This window comes from Peromyscus leucopus, chromosome 3 (genome assembly GCF_004664715.2).
Source record: "Peromyscus leucopus breed LL Stock chromosome 3, UCI_PerLeu_2.1, whole genome shotgun sequence".
Classification (NCBI taxonomy): domain Eukaryota; kingdom Metazoa; phylum Chordata; class Mammalia; order Rodentia; family Cricetidae; genus Peromyscus; species Peromyscus leucopus.
Window position 1 is genome coordinate 99,813,645 of NC_051065.1, and position 22,008 is coordinate 99,835,652.

General features: G+C 42.4%; 1 protein-coding gene across 5 annotated transcripts in view; it reads right to left on the reverse strand.

Moving 5' to 3' along the window:
- Positions 1–19,244, reverse strand: part of Paip2b (poly(A) binding protein interacting protein 2B) — a 33,046-nt gene extending 13,802 nt beyond the window's left edge. The window contains exons 1-3 of one of the 5 annotated variants that reach the window (XM_028860324.2): positions 19,136–19,237; positions 18,731–18,790; positions 10,428–10,517 (exon numbers count right to left, since the gene is read on the reverse strand). Coding sequence is in view for 1 of the 5 variants with exons in the window: in XM_028860323.2 (XP_028716156.1) it covers positions 18,731–18,759 (29 nt within the window). In the remaining 4 variants the exon portion in view is untranslated. Of the gene's footprint in view, positions 1–8,335; positions 8,484–10,427; positions 10,518–14,459; positions 14,586–18,730; positions 18,791–19,135 lie in introns of those variants that run through there. The other 4 variants (XM_028860325.1, XM_028860323.2, XM_028860326.1 and 1 more) reach the window with 4 other exon arrangements.
- Positions 19,245–22,008: the final 2,764 nt, after the last annotated feature.

Here is a 22,008-nt window from a genome sequence, read left to right on the forward strand (position 1 = left end):
CTTTAGTTTGGGCATATGGCTTCTCCAGCCTCCATCTCTGGGACTGGAGAACCCAGCAGGGAGTTGCTCTGCTCAAATAAACTTGTTATACTTTTTCAGTTTGGTTTGATCTGGCTTACTGCATCAATGGAGATACCTACTATGGGTGTGTGTATGTGTGTGTGCGCGCGCGCACGCTCGCACAGAAAACCTATTAATAGGGGTAGAAGACAGTCCTTTATTCTTTTCTTCCTTCTTCAGTGCTGGGGATAGAGCCCAGGGCCTTACACACATAGGCAAACACTCTACCACTGAGCTGCATCCCAGTCCTGGACAGTCTCTTGTAATGCTGAGGTGCTTTAGGCCTCAGAAACCACAGTTATCCTCTGCCCTTTTCTCCTCCCACAAGGTCATAGAAACTAACATTCCTTTTCCCTTCGGCAAGTAATAAAAAACAAAGACATATTCTGAGCTTCCCCTCTCTTTCTGTCTCAGACTGGCCATAAACAAATTCTCTGATCTTATAGAATGATCATAAAACTCCATTTCAGTAGAGGTCCTGCCCATAGCTGGGAGGATAGACTGTTGCACAGAGGCCAAGAAAAATCTGGATAGACAGGCCCTGCTGGGTTTCCCTATGCAGTCTTCTAGCATTAGACCACACCCTTTAGGTCGTCTGGTCACACTGTTACAGGGTTATCCTGTTTCAATCACGGTTTTATAATGAAGACTTCATAAAGAATCCAAAGAGGTGAGGTTTGGAGCATTTCTGCACAGCTGAACATGTGGAAACTTGTAGAAAAGGAAATAAGAAATCATTCATGACCTGGGAGGGGGTGACCCCAGCTCCACAGGGATGGGAACTCCTGGGCCCAGGACATTTCCAAACCTCATCCTACCAATCTCTTTGTTTGGCTATCTGTCCCTTTGTTGTTGTCTTCTTTATTTTTGCAATGGGTGTCTCATTTTGTATCCCTGGTTGATCTGAAACTGGCTATGTAGACCAGACTGACCCCTACCTCACTGTGACTGTTTGACTCTGTCTTCCAGATGCTAAAATGCCATGGTATTTGTCTCCTACAAAATATCCTTTAGACCAAACTAGTAAATATCAGTATTTCCCTGAGTTGTGAGCTGGTCAGAATGGGGGATTGGTCATAAGTTTCAGAGGTCTAGAAATTTCAACTGGTGAGGAAGCTATGTGTTGGGACTGTGCTCTCAATCTGTGGAACCTGACATTACTTCTCGGTAGACAGTGCCAGAATTAAACTGCCCAGCTGGTTTCTGCTACAAAGCAGACTACTTTCTGGAGGGAGACAAACACACACACTTTGAGATCAAAGAGGTGATCTACGCTGCAAACACACAGTAGTAGAAACTGGGTTCGTTTTCCTGTAATATCATCAGGTTATAGAACTAAGTATAAATACTTCAAAAAAAAAAAAAAAAAAAAGGAAAACACAGAAACAATTCTTGCAATTCTCAGTGTTCACATAGTACCGATCTGTACTTTATATTCACCCTGCAGCTTCCACTAAGTGCAAAGGTGTGTTTTCCAAACAGCAGCAATCTATATATATAACACAACCATGCAACTGTACAGTGTTTAAAAACAGATGAAATATTCTGATTGACTAGACATAATCTATCCAACAATATTTAATTTTTTTTCAGAGCTGGAGACTGAACCCAGGGTCCTGTGTATGGTGGATATATCCCTTACCACAGAGCTACCACTCCAGCCCTCAACTGCAATTTAAGAGAAGGTATCACACAGCGAAATGGCCAGGGAGGGCACCAGACTGAGGAGTTAAGCACTTTTCTGTGTTACAGGCTAGTTTAAGAATCACACTGTTGGGTGAGTGGGAACTGGTACCTTAATGTGTCCCTAACTTTGTTTAGTAGCTGGCTGGGAACAGGAGATTCTGCTGGAGATGGCAGCTCCATGGAAGGCACACAGATGTTTCAGTGTGGGGAAGATATGTGATGATGGGGGATCACTACCCTTAACATCACTGACTTCTGAGCCAGTTTTATGCAACATTCTGTTCACAGCTCTTCCCCAGCTTACCACCCAAATGCTTCAACACTGCGCTGCTTCTGGTCATTCCACTTTGTCAGTCTGCTGTATCTAACATGACCCTTCTCCACACACCTAGGCACATTCTTCTGAAAGTCTAATGTAGTGCAGATGAAGAAAATACGTCTAGAGCTGTCAGATTTAAAAAAAAAATGTTCAGTTTCATAAACAGGATTAAGAATCAGAGTATCTGCCATGATGTCAGCCATGCCAGAGTTGTCTGTGTGACAGGGAAGTGAGCTGCTTGTGTGTGAGCTTGGAAGAAGATCTTTCCACAATCAAGCTTTGCCCAGCACAGCCCCAGCTGACAGCCTTCCTGCAACTTCATGACCGAGTCTCAGGCAGAGGCACAGGGCTAGGCTGCTCCCAGATTCCTCACCCACAGAGTAAGTATCTGCTGCTTTAATTCCTATGTACTGTGTGGTAACAAGTAAGTGTATAGCAGGATAGTGCTTGAGAAGTGCTTCAAGATCAGACCCTATTTAAGGAAGATTTCAGGTCTAGCCTGGGTCTACACTGCACTCCGGAAATCCAAGAATGATATTAAAAGTTACTCTTCCTCTGCATCTGAAATAGGCAGAAGAAATACATTTGTTTTTTGATGTAGTCACAATATATTGACAAACATCTTAGAAGAGGAAAGATTTATTTTGGCTCCAGGTTTCAATCCACTGCCAACTGGCCCCACTGTTTTTAGGCCTATGCCACAGTGGAAACATCAAAGCGGGACATGGTTGAAGAAAGCTGCTCCCCTCATGGCATCCAGGAAGCAGAGAGAAGTGGGGCTGTACAGGGGTTAAGACAAACCCTTGAAAGGCATACTTTTAGTGACTGACTTCCTCTAAGCCCTAACAGCCCAATGATCAATAAACTCAACAGCGGATTAATTCACTGATGAAGTTAGTATCCTGGTGATCTAATTACCTCAATAGTGACACTAGCTGGAGACCAACTCTTCAACCAAGCCTTTTGGAAAACACTTTACATTCAAACCATCAACAGGAAACATGCTGAAAATGGCAACTGTTGTTACAGATAAAACTGGGAAAGCACAGGAGATGCAGGGTGTGCATACAACCTTGTCCACAGGAGGCAGGAGCATGGAGGTTGCACAAGACCTGAATGATCGCAGTCAAGAGTTTAAAATAGGGGTCTCAATTCCCAGCCATAATGTTCTTCAGGACTGTTAATGTATCTAGGACCGTTTAAAAATACATGCTTTGTCAGTTCAACACTATGAACTTGTATAACTCCCAGATCAATATGTTAACACCCAAATCTGGCTGTTCTCTGAACCAAATTTAGTGTATGTATATACACAAATACACAGACACATCTATAATGTGGTACCATAGAATCAAACCCAGGGCCTCTAACATGCCAGGCAAAATGCTGTACTAACTGAGCAGTGTCCCTGGCTTTTCAGGAGCTATAGCCTGCATCATGTCCATGTTCACAATTTCTCTGTGAAGAATATTTAAGATTTTTGAATGAATTACTATTAATGAAGTATACTAAAGAGTTAATAAAAGTAACACTTTCTAACAAAGTCCTGGGCTTAATACCTGCATCACATAAAACAAAACTAGGTGCAGTGGTATACATCTGTAAATTCAATATTCAAGAGAATACAATATTCAAGAAACTCACCATATAGACCAGGCTGGCCCTGAACTCACCCTGCTATGCTAGGATTAAAGGTGTGTACTACCATGCTTGGCCCACCTGTTATTTTTCAATAGCTCAGCTATTCCCATGATCTAAAGTCCAAATGCCTGGAATTCATACTAGGAACGGATGGTGTCATGGTGAGCAATGAATCAGAATGAGAGGAAGAGCATGGAGAGAGAGATCACCTACTAGAGAGCCACACGAGACACTCCAACTGTGGCAGTAGTGCTGCTACCCAGCTGCCAGAGTACCCCAAACTCCAGCTCCCTGGCTTTATCTTTTGGTTTCTCCTAATTATTTGCAGGGTCATATCCATATACATGCTTGCATGGACACACACATTTTCTTTTTGAGACAGGGTCCTACTATGTAGCCCAAGCTGGCCTTGAACTTGAAATTCACCTGCTTCATCTTCTCAGGTGCTAGACTCAGACACATACTATATAGGGTTCAATCTGTGGTACTAAAAGAAAACAACAACAACAACAAATTTATAGCTTGGTGTGATGGCTTACACAGTTATCCCAGCACTGTAGGACCATAAGTTTGAAGCTAGCCTGTGCTATAAAATGAGATACTGTCTCAAACAGTAACACACAACTTCATAAGCCTTTTATGCAAAAGATATTTTACTTCATACTATGTGTATTTCTCTCTCATCATATTTGACAAAGCCTTTCTTTATTAAGTATACAAACTCCTCATTTGGTGGGGGCCCAGGCAAGACAAGAGCAGGAGTGGTGTCTTGTTTCTGTAGGGTGGGGAGGATCAGAAGAATATATATGCAGAGATTGAAAAACCAAGTCTCAGATACCCTCTAATTAGAATGATTTTATCTTCCATATTTCCATTTTTATGAGAGTTTGCTTAGACTTTAGCAGAAAACAAGTATGGAATTATCCTGTTAGGCCTTCCTATGCTGACCACAAGACACAAATACTCCAATACCCTCCACCTAATACAAAACAGCACTTACAGACACACTGTTGATGTGCTTGTCAAAAACAGAAAACTCAATTGTCCTGTAATTACAAGTTGACAAAGCCAGGCTGTAGCAGGAATGTTAAAGAATCTTATTAATAAAAATCAAACCTGAGGGCAGTTATTGGGGTGAATACTGGAAGATCAGAGAGACAGAACGAGCCACAGCTAACCTCACCTGGCCAACTTCTCAGATGGTCCTATTTTCTCAGACTGGAAGCCTCTGTGTCCTCATATCCAAACAGCTCTGAGCTTAACTGTGCTTCTCGAAAGCCTGAAAGCTTAACCAGCCAAATGCTTAACCAGCCAAATGCTTCTAGTTTCTAGTCCTCACGCCTTATATACCTTTCTGTTTTCTACCACCACTCCCTGGGATTAAAGATTTGCTATCTGGGATTAAAGGCGTGATGAGTCACCATGCCTGACTGTATCCTTGAACACATGGATTTCTGCCTCTGGAATGCTAGGATTAAAAGTGTGTGCTACCACTGCCTATCCTTTATGTTTAATATTGTGGCTGCTCTGTCTCTGACCCCAGATAAGTTTATTAGCGTGCACAATATTTGGGGGAATACAATACCACACCAGGCCTGTGGTACTGGCCTGTAATCCCAGCTATTAAGGAAGCTGAGGCAGGAGGGTTGGGAAGTCAAGGCCTGCCAGGACTATAGTGACATCAAGATCAGACTGAGATATTTAGTGAGATACCGCCTCAAAATTTATATATATATAAAGAGGAATGGGAATATAGTTTAGTGATAGAGCCTTGTCTATCATGTGAAAGGCCCTGGGTTCAATCTGTATTACTAAAAGAAAAATAAAACACAACTTTCCACCTGGTGGTGGTGGTGGTGGCGGCGGCGGCGGCGGCGGCGGCGGCGGCTCACGCCTTTAATCCCAGTACTTGGGAGGCAGATCCAGAAGGATCTCTGAGTTCAAGGCCAGTCTGGTCTACAGATCGAGTTCCAGGACAGCCAGGGCTACATAGAGAAATTCTGTCTTGAAAAACAGGAACAAAAAACAAAACAAAACAAACAAAAACTACAACTTTCAAAAACGTGTTAGTTAAGATATCTGTGGTGGTACATGAATGTAATCCTAGCACCAGAGAAGATGAGGTAGGAGGATAGCCAATTTCAGGTTATCTTGGATTATACATACAGCAATACAAAACCACAACATCCCCAAACAACAAAGAATTACTAGTGGATGAGAAAGTCAAGAAACAGAAAAATCACTTTTGTGATTCCTAAGAGAATAATATAACAAAAACAAAGAAGAATTACAGAGGCAGCTTTTAAAGTGAAGACTCCCAGATTAGAAAGACAATATAACCATTTTGCTGATGTTACACTCCACCCTAGTATAGATCTATAGAGAGCCCCACATGGACAGACTGATGCAGACCCTCTGGGAAGAATCATCACCCTAAGCTTAGGGTAGCAAGCAGTTCTGCCCTTGGACCAGAGCCAAGAACACAAAACCTAAAGAATTTAAAAAGCATTTGAAAAGCATCAAGAAAGCACATTCTAATCCAAAGTTTTCTGTTAGGAATGTGTCACCTGGAAGCATTTCCATGGCTTCCTCACCCCCTCCCAATTCTGCTTTGTCAGGTCTAAGTCAACACTTTTATTTTTGCTTGTTAATTTGCAAAAGATCATTCTGATAGAAAGACTAAAGAGAACTATAGACCATTCCTTTAATACAGTGGTAAAATTCTATGTGGAACAGAAATTCTAATTAGTCTAATTTCTTCAACAATTCTCAAATTGACATTCTTTAAACACTAGTCTAAGGAAAACTTTGAAACAAAACATCATAGCTAAGTGATGGAGAGATGGTTCAGTGGGTACGGCACTTGCTACATAAGCCAGAACCTGAATTCAATCCCCACCACCGATGTAAGAAGCCAGATGCGCCTATAATGAATGCCAGGGCTGGGGCAGTGGAAACAAGAGATCTCTGAGGCTTGCTGGCAAGCCAGCCTTGTGAAATCAAGGAGCTCCAGGTTCAGAGAGAGATGCTGTCTCAAAAAATAAGGTAGAGAGCAACTGAGAAAGATACCTAATGTTGACCTCTGACCTCTGTATGTGTGCACATGGAATTATATATGCTTACATGTGCACACACACAGTCATGGAATACACAGCTAAGAAGTCTTGTTCAATTTAACAAATACTTCCTAATTTTAGTCATTTCTTTTATTTTTATTTTTATTATTATTTTTTTTTAATTTATTTATTTATTGTGTATACAGCATGTATGACTGCAGGCCAGAAGAGGGCACCAGATCTTGTTATAGATGGTAGTGAGCCACCATGTGGTTGCTGGGAATTGAACTCAGGACCTCTGGAAGAACAGTCAGTGCTCTTAACCTCTGAGCCATCTCTCCAGCCCCATTTCTTTTATTTTTATCTATTAATTTATTACTGTTATGATGTGAATGTAGCTCATCCAAAATTCAGGTGCAGATTTACCATGTAACAACAGTAAGAGCATCACCTTGAGGAGAGGATGAGGCCCAGGAGTTCCTCTCTCAAGTGGGATTAAAGGCTTTCCAAGGGGTTTCACACAGCATCTGGCTCTCTCACCCTTCTGCCTTCTACCTTGTGAGGAGAGCAGAGAGGATGAAAGGTGCCATCCTGCAAGCAGGACAGCATCACCAGAAAAGCAAACCTGTCACTGCCTTGATCCTAACATCCAGAGCTATAAGGAATAAAACTTATGTTCTTTGTAAATATCCAGTCAAAAGTATTTTATTATAACTGCACAATCAGACTCAGATACCTGTTTGTTTGTCTGTTTGTTCAAGATCCGGTCTTTCTATATACCCATGGCTGTCCTGGAACTCACTAAGTAGACCAGGCTGGCTTGGAACTCAGAGATCCACCCACCTCTGCCTCCAGAGTGCTGGGATTAAAGATGTGCACCACCACAACTAGCTATTTATTTCATTTTTAACCTAATGCCTATTAACAGACCATAGACTTTTATCAACAATGCCCTGAAGAAAGATGTTCTGTGACATATCCAATTGAATATGTACAAAAATAACAGGCTTCATAACACACTTAAGAGCCCTTCCAAAGGCAGAACCAACAGATTCACCAATACTTAATGACAAGATTGTACCGAGACCCATCTTGAAATTTTCCCTAGTTGAAGGCAGTAACTCATCTTTCCAGGAAAACATCAAACAGGGGTCAGCAGAGGGGCCTGATTTCTCCAGCTTAGCTCCAAAAAGAAATACACCATTGTATAAGACAATGTCTTTTAAACAAAGACTAATAAAAAAACATTAATGAGCTGGGTGGTGGTGGCACACATCTTTAATCCTAGCACTTAGGAGGCAGAGGCAGGTGGATCTCTGTGAGTTCGAGGCCAGCCAGGGCCACAGAGTGAGTTCCAGGAAAGGTGCTAAAGCTACACAGAAAAACCCTGTCTCAAAAAACCAAAATAATAATAATAATAATAATAAATAAAAATTAAAAAATAGGGGTTGGGGATTTAGCTCAGTGGTAGAGCGCTTTCCTAGCAAGCACAAGGCCCTGGGCTCGGTCCTCAGCTCCAGAAAAAAAAAGAGGCAATTATTACATATAAATTAATATGTGTTACTTTTCTTACCAAGTCTCTAATGTTGTCAACTGATAACAAAAGCGGAATTGTCAGAAATGATAGGACAGAAGTCTGGAAACATCTCTGCCAGGGGTCTTCCCCACTTTAGAAGTCTGGATACAGTTCTGCCAAGGATCTCCCCTGTAATCACCTCCATTTGACATCTGACCACACATCTGAGAAAACAGGACTCAAAGTATTTGTATTAGGAATAGTCTGCTTGTAACTTTGAAGGTTTCCTGAGAGTCAGCTTCTAGCATACATGTGTGTGCCCACCTCCTGGTCCTCAATAAAGGATTTTGCTGACAATCTGTCATTTCTAGACTTCTCAAGGATGTCTGTGCTTTTCAGGGTAAGACTCTGATCACTTTGCATTTTGCAACACTGATGCAAATGTTTCTGACAGTCTCGGTTACTTAAAACTGACTTTTACGAAATGTTTATGTATTTTTGTTTACTATTTAGCACTCAATGACATTAGTGGCTATGATCTTCTCATGAGCTAAAGCCCAGACATAAAAGCTACCACAGTGGAATCATCTGAACTCAAAAAGAATTCTACACTGCCAAGACCAACCAAATAACCATTGTACTTGATACAATTTTGAGAGGGAGAAAAAAAAAAAGAATTGTCATAACTAAGAGAGGAGAAGGGAGCCTAAATATTTTATAATGAGACAGAAACGTAGGAGATACACACACACACACATGTTCCCTGGGAAGAGCCATATTTTAAGTGGGACAGACTTTCAAAGTTAACTATTGATGAAATCTTGTTCAGGAGGCCAAGGGCAGGGCAGAATTGCTCTCTGGGAAGGAGGAGGGTGCTTCCCTCTGCTGCAGCACAGTGAAGACAAAATCATCAGGAATGGGCAGGTTTTTTTTTTTTTTTTTTTGGTTTTTCGAGACAGGGTTTCTCTGTGTAGCTTTGCGCCTTTCCTGGAGCTCACTTGGTAGCCCAGGCTGGCCTCGAACTCACAGAGATCCGCCTGGCTCTGCCTCCCGAGTGCTGGGATTAAAGGCGTGCGCCACCACCGCCCACCCGGCATGGGCAGGTTTTAGAGAGGGAAAGGCTTCAGTGGTGGAATGTGAACTACACCTCAGGACCTGAGGGAAAAACTGCTTAGGAGCCTTGGAATATGTAAACTGTAAGTACAGAATTAACGTCACTATGAAATGAGAAAGCATTCAATCAAAGTTCCCCTAGACCAGCAGTTCTAAACCTGTGGGTCTCGACCCCTATGGGTCACATATCAAATGTTTACATTATGATTCATACCAGTAGCAAAATTACAGTTGTGAAGTAGCAATGAAATAATTTTATGGTTGGGGGTTCACCATAACATGAGGAACTGTAATAAAGGGTCGCAAGCATTAAGAAAGTTGAGAACCACTGCACTAGACTTTTTAGAGTAAGCCCCTTCCCAATAACTTAGTATATACAAAAAACAAAACAAAACAAAAACAAACAAACAAAACCAGCCAACCACTAGAAATCCAGGGGACAGAACAAGGATGAGGGCTGGAGAGATGGCTCAGTGGTTAAGAGCACTGGCTGTTCTTCCAGAGGTCCTGAGTTCAATTCCCAGCAACCACAGGGTGGCTCACAATCATCCATAATGAGATCTGGTGCCCTCTTCTGGCCTGCAAACATGCATGTAGGCAGAACACCGTATACATAATAAATAAATAAATCTTAAAAAAAAAAAAAAAAAAAAAAAAGAACAAGGATGAAGTTACAGCTCCTTCAAGTACTTGATGGCTGTCCTCCTTTCATAGGCTCTTCCAAAGGGTCAATCTGTCTGAGGTGTTAATTCACCCGTGGAAGTGCCAGAACCTGACTTTAGCTTAGACCTTTCTTTCCTGAGGCCCACGCTGGAGACAAGTGTCCTACATGGAGCTACACTGACACTCCTTTTCCTTTTCCTTTTTTTTAAAATTCTAATACAGAGTCTCAATATGTCAACATTGGCTGGCCTGGACCTCACTATGTAGAACAGGCTGGCTTTGAATGAGATCTGCCTGCCTTTGCCTCCCAAGTGCAGGAATTAAAAGCATGCACCACCATACCTGGCTTGTTTTGTTTTTTGAGACACCATACCTGGCTTGTTTTGTTTTTTGGACAGGGTCTTGTTAAGTTGTCCACGATGGCCGAAAACTTGCCATGCTCCTGCCTCAGCCTCCTGGGCATCTGGAATTAATTGCATGTTATCACCTCACCTGATAAGCCTATGCTCTTAATGACTACCCATTTACTTTCAGAAAAGCTATAAAAACAAACTGATTTTTTTTTTTTTCCAAATACTGCAAATGGCCAGGAAATAGGAGCTGAAGAAAAATGCTATTTGGTAAGAGAATTGAGGTAGCTGAAAGGAACACACTCACATTACTCATTAGTACATTTAAATTATAATACACAATAACCCTTACCCTAAACATTCAAAGCTGCATTCAATCTGATGCTTGCTAATACTTTCAGAATCCTATCATCTCTTTTTTAAAAACATTTTTAATGATTTACTTATTCTTATTTTATGTGCACTAGTGTTTTGCTTGCATGTATGTACGTATGAAGGTGTCAGATCACCTAGAACTGGAGTTACAGACAGTTGTGAACTGCCATGTGGGTGCTGGGAATTGAACCCAGGTCCTCTGGAAGAGCAGTCAGTGTTCTTAACTGCTGAGCCTTCTTGCCAGCCCCCACCTATAATCTTTTATAGACAACTCTTAACATCCCAAAAGCTTTAAAAATTTAATTGTTCCCCCATGTATTTCATGTCAGAACTTAGTTGGTAGTAAAACCTGATCAACTGATGTGAGGCATTCATTTACCCACCTGGCACAAACACTCTTGTTTGCTCAGAAGTATGAACATGTCTAACAGTGGTGCCCTAGAAGCTGCAGAGTATTACATACCACAAAGACACTTCTTTCTAGACTGAGTCTCATCTGGCCTTACAGGCTTCAGAGCCTCTACAGATTCACTTTCCAAAGGATCTCATTTCTGAGAGCTACTACATTTCTGAGGTACTCTACTGTCTTTAGGAACTCATAAACCAGTAATATTGAAGTATCTTTAGGAAAACAGAATTACAAGTTTTTTAAATTGCAAAACATAAAAATCTCCTTATTGATGTCATTTTATAAGGGACTATTTAGCATTGAAAAAATGTAGGGAAGTCTTAATTCAATGCAAAAGACAATCTGATAAGCCATATGAATTTAGTTTATGAAAAACACTCTGAGGTCCTCATTTTTCTTATTCTACAGGCTGGTGAAAATTTTCACAAGAGACTAGCACCATCTGACCCAAGATTTAGCACTAACATGTTTATTTATATAAAATTACTTTAGGTCGATGGGTTAAAGAGATGGCTCTGTCGGCAAAGTGCTCAAGTATGAGGACCTGAGAGTGAGCCCCAAAACTCATGTAAAATGCCACTAACCCCAGTACTGGGTAAGCAGAGATAGGAAGATCCCTGGCGACTCACTGCTAGTCTAGTGGAATCAGTGAGAACCATATAAAGTGAGTGTGAGCTGTCTCAAAATGTAAAGTGGACTGCTGTGAAATCCAGGCCAGCAGTATCTACACAGAAAGTTCCAGGACAGCCAGGGCTATATAGAGAGACTGTGTAAACAAACAAACAAACAAGTAAATAGCTGACCTCTGGCCTACAAACACATCCAGGCACACTTACACAATTATTGAAGTTTCTAAAAATGTAGGCTCCACCTTAAGGGATTATAACTCAGATAGTCTGGAGAGGCCCCAGAAACCTACACTGGTTTTTAGAAAATGCCTGTGTTGTTTCTGATGTGCTGCCAGACTTCAGAACAGTGGCTAGCATACATTCTAATTCTCCCTTCCCTTTCCTCACCCAAACTGTCCCCTGGGAGGAGGGAACAAAGTGAGCATGTGCTCTCTCAGGAAAGCACCAGACCACTGTGCATAGCAGCTACTTCTCCACACAGTCCATGTTGACCTAGCTGCTCAACTTGAAAAGGGAGACAGAGAGAAGGTAAGTAGACATTAGAGAGCTGACAGGCCAGAAAATCTCACTGAGGCAAAACTCCTCTATACAGAGGTGTGGCTTCCAGAGCTCCCCTTATCCTCACCCAAACATCCTGCCTCAGTTCAGACAGTACCATCTTCTCTGGCAAACAATAAGAATCTAAAAATTATCTGTAGCTGGGTGTGTTGGCACACACATGCAACCCTAGCACATGCTGGCTACACAGAGTTCCAGGCAAGTCTCGGCTACATGAGACTAGCCACAAACAAAAACTTAAACATGTACACAGTATTTATGTATATAAACATAACACACTTATGCAGTGTGTGTGCAACACACACTCACACTCCTTAAGTAATGTCTCCAGTTTTCAGCTTCTATGTCAGGCCTGACTTTGGCTTCATTTTTCACTTTTTCTTTCCTTTTTAAAAATATTCAATTATTTATTTTTATATGTGTATGTCTGTGTATCATATGCATGGCTGATGCCCACAGAAGACAGAAGAGGGCATCAGATATCCTGAAACTAGAGTTACTGACATTTGTGAGACACAATGTGGGTGCTAAGAAATGAACCTAGGTATTTGGAAGGCACCTAGTGCTCTTAACCACTGAGCCCTCCCTCTAGTTCCATTACAGTTTCAAAGGTTTTTCAGGATTTACTGTTACCACTCAGTGGAATGACAAACCACTTTAAAACACAAACACACACACACACACACACACACACACACACACACACACACACACGGGGGGGGGGGGGGTCTAGCACTGATCTGCACTCAGCCCTCAAGCTTATTTCTGGACTATTTTCTAGATAAACAAAAACCTTGAATTAGCATTTCAAGGAGACTAGCAGGTGCAGGAGGCACAGATATGAAAAGATGAAGTTTCCTGAGCATGGCTGGCAGATTAAAACAAATCACAATAAAAATAAAAAATAAACAATGAAAATTTACTCAAGGGAAAAAAAAACCCTGCATATGGCTCAACCAGAAAGTATGGTCCAAATGAATTAACCATGACTGCAGAAACTTACAACAGAGACAGGTTTTAGGGGGAGAATGTAAAACTGTGGTTGGGGCTGAAGGGTCTCTGACAACTTATAATGCAGGTATTAAAATTCTGCAGTCTGTAACACAGTGACATTGTGTTTACTCACTCACTACCTATGAATCTCCCATGCATCATACACTGTTTAAGTGGTGAAAATATAATGAAACACATCCTTATAGAGCTCACAAGCCAGCGAAGAGACAGACGAACAACTGATTTACCATGTAATGTGAAGTAAAAGAAACAGTGAAATGCACTCTACATGAAAAGAAAGGCGTGATTAGTAACATGCAGATTGCTGAGGGATGCTTTTTCAGAAGTGCTCTTTGAGCACACAGAGGTACCAGACAGATATGCAGATAAGAGGAGTGAGTGGGTCCTATTTTACTTGAATTGGTATTTCAATTAAAATTTTATAGTACAGAAATAGCACATACTGTTGTAAAAATTGGAAAGCACAAAAAATTAGGATAGACAAAATGATGGGAGCCTACAGAGCACTACACAGAGCCACCTTCCTCAGACAGTAATTATTTTATACTTGCTCTGTATGTTCATGTGTATACATACAGATATATGCATTTATAAAATAGAAATGGGTTAATCTTTGGTGTTTAGTCATTTTGATGAGATACATAAACATCCATTAAGTGTACACAAGCTTTGTCCAAACAAGTCTTGCTTCATGTTTCTGTACATAATAAGAATTATGAATGGGGCTAACTTTTAGCCAAGTAAACATGTAACCAGTTGGGGATCTAAACTAAACTATTCCAGAGGCTTCACCAAGGGTGCAAGAGCATGAACTGTAGGCGCGGTTGTTTGTAATAGTACAATGTTATCCAGCAAAGGGAAATGGCTATGTAAACCATGGTACTCTGTGAAGTGCAGAGGAGAAAGACGATCTATGTGCTGAAGAAGAAAAGATTGGGAGAGGTGGCTGAGTGCAAGGGGGGAATCAATTTACATGACACCTTTTCTGGGAAGCCTGTAACCCTGCTCCCCTCCACCCCCTCCGCCCCCCGCCCTTTCAGGAGGAGTTGAGAAGTCCCCAGATCAGATACCTGTGCGACAGTTGCCATACATCAGATTCTCAAAGGCAGAAGGATGACTGTGGAACCTGCTATGGAGCTCACAGGGTAGTAAGGAAGACAGCAGCCATCTGAACAAGCAGTTCTACCACAACACAACTAGATGCAGCACCAGGAGGAAGAAGAAGATGTATTGAACATTTGACATGTGCCAACCATTTTGCTAGATGCTTTATCTGACAGTATCTATTATCATGTAAGATAGTGTCTAAAGAAAAGCCCACAAAATCCTAGGACACCTCAGTTACCCTCTGAAGAAAAGTAACTATCTCCAGAATCCTATTCAAATATACCAGTTTGTGAGACCGACAAATACATGAAACAATCCCTTTTCTTTGTCTATGAGAGACCAGACCAGGACTCAGTACCTCAGCTAAAGATGACATATAGGTTAAACTTGGAGATCAGGAAACAAGAACCTGGCTTGACTCAAAATTCTGCCCAATAGGATTCTCAACCTGGGGGTCACAATCCCTTTGGAGGTCAAATGACTCACAGAGGTCACATATTGGATATTCTGCATATCAGATATTTATATTATGATTCATAACAGTAGCTATGTTTGAGTTTTGAAGTAACAACAAAAATAATTTTATGGTTGGGGGTCACAACAACACGAGGGTCACAGCATTAGGAAGGTTAAAAACCACTACTCTGTACAGTTTTGAAAGCATTAATGTCTAGACAATACGGATGCTGAAATGCTTTCCCATTCTCCTTTATATTCATCCCCCATCACCACAGGTAGCATGTGTATGCCTCTCCCTTGAAATGTAAAAGTGTCTACACATCATCAATCTTGAAATTGGGACACAGGTTCAAAAGTCCAAGTTGTACCACAGCTGTTTAATTAGTAGATGGCAGATCCAGATTTCAAAGAACAGGTCAGCATTATATCCCACAAGTGAGGAGATGGTTAGTTAGGAAAGTACTTGTGTTAGAAACATAAGGACCTGATACTGGTTCCCAGAACCCACCTAAAAAGGTAAGCATGGTGGTGTAAGCTTGCAATACCAGTCCTGCTGGGGCAGCTGGGCAGATCCCTGGAACATGCTGGCCAATCTACCTAGTCTAATTGGTGAGTTTCAGGCCAGTGAGAAATCCTATGCTTTCTCCCCACACAAAAAAAAGGTCGTAAGGAACACTTAGGTTGCCCTGTAGTCTTCATATTCACATGCACACATACATACCGCCCCCTCCACTCCCACACATGCGCACAGCATACACGCATACACGCATACACACATACACATACACACACACACACACACACACACACACACACACACACACACACACACACACAGATACAGGTTACTGGAGAAAAGCTCAAAATCTGAAAAAGAGTAGAAGTGGCCTGGAAGTTCTCTTGGGCTTTGAAGCAGGAAAGCGTACATTTGGTATCAACCCAGATGAGATAATCTCTAATTTCAACCTATGTAAGCCTTAGCTGTCTATCTCTCTAACTCAAATACAAGACCTAGAGGACATGACCTTAATCTATTGCTCATTTGCTATCATCTAGAGTACAGCTTATAGCAAGTGCTTAATAAATATTTGTTGAATGAATAAGTGAGAAAATTCCCAATACATCAAAGGATCATTCTAGATGGATTTGGAGGCATGGAATAGCATGAAATGAGGACTAGGGATCACTCACAAGTACAATTCTATATGCAAATCTTTTTACTTGCTAAAATTTGCATGTAATCCCCAAACTAATACTGGTGGTGCCTTTGAAGTCATTCATGGTGTAATCATTATTTTTCATTGTTATCTTGACTAGTTTTAGAATCACCATGTGTGGTGGTATTGTGTTCCCCAAAATATTGTGTACTCTAATAAATTTATCTGGGATCAGAGAACAGACAGCCACTAGATACAAAGGCTAGAAAATGGTGGCACTCACACCTTTAATCCTAGCATTCCAGAGATAGAAATCCCTCTGGATCTCTGTGAGTTCAAGGCCACATTGGAAATAGCCAAGCATGGTGACACACACCTTTAATCCCAGAAAGCCAGCCTTTAATCCCAGGGAGTGGTGGTAGAAAGCAGAAAGATATATAAGGCGTGAGGACCAGAAACTAGAAGATTTTGGCTGGTTAAGCATTCAGGCTTTTGAGCAGTAATTCAGCTGAGACCCATTCCGGATGAGGACTCAGAGGCCTCCAGTCTGAGGAGATAAGACCAGCTGAGGATCCGGAGAGGTGAGATAGCTGTGGCTTATTCTGTCTCTCTGATCTACCAGCGTGGACCCCAATAACTCGCCTCGGGTTTGATTTTATTAATAAGAACTTTTAAGATTTCTGCTACAACCATGGAAATGTGAACAGCAACATCCCAAACTAGGGAAGAAAAAAAAGTGAGCCGAGAGCATTCATTTCTCTGCTTACTGACTGTGGATGCAATGGGACCAGTTCCTTCCAGCTCCAGCTGCTATGATGACCTGTACCCCTCAATGTGTGAGCCAGAACAAATCCTTCCTTAAGCTGTTTTTGTTAGGTATTTGTCATAAAAAGAAAACTAGGGCTGGAGAGATGGCTCAGCCGTTAAAGGCTAGGCTCACAACCAAAAATAAAAAGAAAACTAAGTCATGCACATGGATATGTGAATAGGAGCACATGTCTATTGTTCTTTGTGCTTGTCCCAAACTGGGTCAGTAAGGCAAGGCTAGGCTTTCTTGGTTTGGCGCTCACACAGAGACGGCCGGAGGACAGAGGCAGTCTGGTAGTTTTGTGCTATAAACTTTAGTTTTGGGGTTAAACGGACAGAGTTTGAGTTTTAACTCTGGCACCTATTAGTGGGCAAATCACACTTCTGAAAATCATTTCCTGTTGTGTAAAATACGGGGAACAAAAATCTAGCAGGAAAATGGTTTCCAGGACTTAAGATTATAATCTACATGGGTTAGGTAGGTTAAGGAAATGCACTTCAGGAAGCCCAGAGCAATGAGAGAAGCGGTTAGAACGTGGAGGAACAGGACTTCTCCCTTGTCCCACGACCTGAACTGCAGAACCCTCCATGCATTGAATCCTTGGCTTATCGTCTCTCTTCTACTAAACTCTATGATCAAGGTCAGCTCTCTGGGAAGGAAGCAAAAGCTACCATCTAAATCTCTAAACAAGTAACCACCAAGTACAGATTTATCCGAAGACATGACACATACATTTGGTTTTCAACTGCAGACTGACAACCATTGATAACAGTGACCAACTCAGAGATCTGCAGTTTGCCCATGACTCTGACAACTACAGTAACTGGCATGAACTACACCAGCTGTAAGAGCCTGCTCCTTCCAGTGTGTTTCACTAACAAGGCTCAAACATATGGCTTATGAGACAATGCTGTCACCTCAGAGTAAAGACTGCTTTTAAGTCACGGGAACAGACTTACTTCTTTCTCTATTAAGACTAAAATCTTACCACAGCAAAACACAAGGAACTATATTGTTATGTACTACAGGTCAGGTAAGCAAAACAGTAAAGCTTTTCCACAAAAGCCTACAAACTCCAAAACACAGTGAATCTGATGCCAAATTCACAGCTTATTCTTCTCTTTTGAGAGCTAAGGAAAACAACTCCAGACAGTCATGAAATGACATGAGAACAGTGCAGTTTTGTACACACTTATATTCTCATTTTCCCTCCCTCTCTGCCCAAGGTACTGGGCTCTCATTCCAATGTTCAATTTCCTCCAGCTTCCAAAATAAAACCCTCACTGTCCAGTATTCTTCAACTTCTAAAACTCAAGCCAAAATTACGAGTGATGAGCTAATTTCTTCCCAGTAAATGTCTGGTATAATTTTATTTGGGTATAAGATAGTGTAAAAGACCATCTAGAAACACGGCTAGAACTGCTACGGGACACCAAACATCGCCATACTATGAAGGTGCAAACATTCTCTGTAAAAAGACAATGCTGAAGGTCGTCTCTGAGCCGTTGTAATTCACTCAGGGGTTGTGTGTGATAAATGTCCTGTATCTTATGGACGTCCTGGATGACCAGGCCCTTCCTTACAGGGTGAAACTCATGCTCTGGCTAGCTCTGTCAAATAGAATCCAGTTCCATCCACGTAACAGATTTCAAATTGGTTGCTGCTGGGAAGCCTTTCCACCTGGATTTTCAGCAGTTTTGAGCAAAAGCACTTTCGGGGGACAAAGATTCTAAAAGAGGAGAGTGATCAAATGACATGGTAAAGGGAGGGGGGCAGAAATAGTTTAAGCAAGCCCATTCCAGTTCCGTACCTTGCAGAGCCTGTGTTCAGCGTCGTCATCTGCCTCTCTCGCCTTCACCCTTCCAGGTGCCTACAAGAAGCAAAGTGAGAGACGTTAGTTTCCAGGGGGAAAAGGCTGAAATCCCGAGGTTGAGGGGGACAGTCACGAAAGGCAGGAGGGAGGAGAAGCGGCCTGAGAAGGCGGGTCATAGCAAGGATGGTGAAAGAGGATGAGGCGAGAGAAGCTGGCCGGCCGGCGAGCGCCAGAGCGTTGGAGGGCTGGGCCCGGGCCGCGCCGGGAAAGGGGATTTGCGCGTTCTCGGACAGCCCGCGGGGAGAGGGAGAGGGGCTTTGCGCGCTCCCGGGAGGCCCAAAAGGAACGAGGCTGTGCGTGTCCCCGGACGGCCGAGGGTCCAGTCCTGACGCTCGAACCCACCTGGCCGCGCGGACAACGCCGCCCCGAGGTCCCTGCCACAGCACAGCGCCGCCTTCTCCGAGCGCGAGCCTCGGCGCACAAACGCTCAAGGTACCTCGGCCGCACACACGCGTCTCGCCCCGCCCCCTGACGCCAGTCATTGGTTGCTGGACACCGCCCCATGCACCTATTGGATAGCAGAGAATGCCGCTCACTGACCTGGTTTTGATTGGTCTAAATGTGAAACAATGCCCGCCCACCTCTTTCAGAAGTTCCAGCTTGTGATTGGTCTTAGCATCTGTCCATTCGCTCCGCCCTCACTGGAGACCACCATTTCTGATTGGTTGAGAAAGCGCTGGTCACGCCTAGATTTCAACCCTAGGATGAATCATCCCCACATCGGGGAGGAGCCCGAGCGCCGCGACTCCGGGTTTGTTTACAATGGTTTCGGCTTCTACTTCGCCCATTGGCTAAGATGGCAGTCATTCTCGCCTGTTTTGGTAACTCAGGAAGAGGGAGGCGGTCCTCTGCTGACTACTAGCTAGAGCTGAGTTTTAAGAGCTATGGAGTGAGGATTTTCCTCTGTGTTAGGTCCCGAGGTTAAGAAGTGGGACTACTTGGAAGAACGGAGAGTGACGCTTCCACGTTTTTAGAAACGAACTTGACCTTTTCAGTCCCAGCAGGCTCGAGGCTGAGGCAGGAGGATCAAAAATTACTGGGCCAGACTCAGCTACATTGTGTGACCAAGTCTCAGAAAAACAAGGCAATCCACATACCAAAAACCTTGTCTGTCCTTTGGATTGACGATATCCAAATCTTGAGTTATGTTCATAAAAGGGAAATGGAATATTGGTGACTGGAATGGTGGATCAGCAGTTCAACCCATTTTCTATTCTTGCATAAGGGATTTCTAGCACACAAGGTGGCTCACAACCGGCGCTAACTCCAGCTCCAGGGATCGAACGCCCTCTTCTGGCCTCCAGTGGTACTGCACGCACATGGTACACAAGTAAAACACTCATGCACACAAATCTTTTTATTAAAGTGGAGTTTTTTAAAAACATGGAGCTCTTTATACATCTTTTTCATACACTTTTAAACTTCATACATTTTTAAAAAATGGAACTCTTCATACATCTTCCTATCTACTACTGTGCTAATTAAAACTACAACACTGTGGCTGTTATGTAGAACTGAATGGTATTGTAAAATAAAATAAAATTAAATTTAAAAAAAAAGAAAAAAACTACAACACAAAGTATATGCTTAGTAAAGGAATGGATAAAGATAATGAAGATAATTGGATAAATTCATCTTCTGACATTAACTTTTCCTTTCTCCCTCCTCAGGGAATCTCCTACCCTGATTGGTCTCTCTATCACCCATTCTTTTTCTCATCTTTGGAGAACCTAATCTACTTCTAAGGCACAGATTTTTTTTAAATGTACACATTTGTTTGCTTATTAATGTGTGTGGGCATGTGTGGAGGCCAGAGGACAGCTTGCAGGAGTCAGTTCGGTCCTTTCACATGTGGCAGGTACCCTTTATTCTTTGTGTGTGTGTGGGTGCCTGTGTGTGGGTAAGTACACATGAGTGCAGGTGCCCACGGAGGCCAAAGGCATTGGATTCTCCTGGAGCTGAAATTATAGGCAGTTGTGAGCTGCCCAATGTGCTGGGAACTGAACTCAGATCTTCTGTAGGAGTGGTATGTTCTCTGAATGTCTGGGCCATCTCTCCAGGCCCTAGGAGCTGAGTCTTAACAACTGTGTCTACCTTCATTTTATGTCCACCCAGAATCATATTTACAACTGCCCAGTAGAAATTCTAACTCGGTAGCCTGTGAGACAGAACAAAATAAAATGATCTGACCCCAAAGTCTTGCTCTTATGCCTCAACCAGGGTTTTCTGGTTTTTTTTTTTTTTTTTTGGTTTTTTTTTTTTTTTGGTTTTTCGAGACAGGGTTTCTCTGTGTAGCTTTGCGCCTTTCCTGGAGCTCACTTGGTAGCCCAGGCTGGCCTCGAACTCACAGAGATCCGCCTGGCTCTGCCTCCCGAGTGCTGGGATTAAAGGCGTGCACCACCAACGCCCGGCTTCAACCAGGGTTTTCTATCTAGATAAATTGTACCACTGTTCAAAAATACTACCCTGGAGAGATGGCCCAGAGGTTAAGAGCACTTGCTGCTCTGGCACAGGACTCAGGTTTGGTTCCCACATGGTGGTTCACAGCTGTCTATATCTCCAGTTCCAGGGGATCTGATGTCCTTTTCTGACCTTAGGCACCAGACATACATCTGGTACACATACATATGTGCAGTAAACACTTAAATATATAAAAATAAAAGAAATTTGGAAAATACCAAAACTCCAAAATAACACTTTAAATGAATGCATTAGATATATACTTAAGTGTTAAATATTATAATAAATTATACTAATGAATAATAAATACACGAGTAAATCCATTGATTGACTAAATATTCCTGAGCATTTACAACATTCCAGGCTCTGTGCAAATGATGTGGCTGAAAGAATGAAAATATGTGGATTGTGTGCAGTGGCTCTGATTGGCAGCAAAGAAGGAACCCAAGATAATTCAAGTGCCGTGTTACGAGTGCTAACAAAGAAAAGGCAGAGTTACTGAATGGCCGGGAAAAATGGCTGTTTTAAGTAGAATTGTTGGTTTAAGAGCCCTGCAAAGCCGGGCGGTGATGGTGCACGCCTTTAATCCCAGCACTCGGGAGGCAGAGCCAGGCGGATCTCTGTGAGTTCGAGGCCAGCCTGGGCTACCAAGTGAGCTCCAGGAAAGGCGCAAAGCTACACAGAGAAACGCTGTCTCGAAAAACAAAAACAAAAAAAAAAAAAAAAAAGAGCCCTGCAAAGACATCATTAAACAC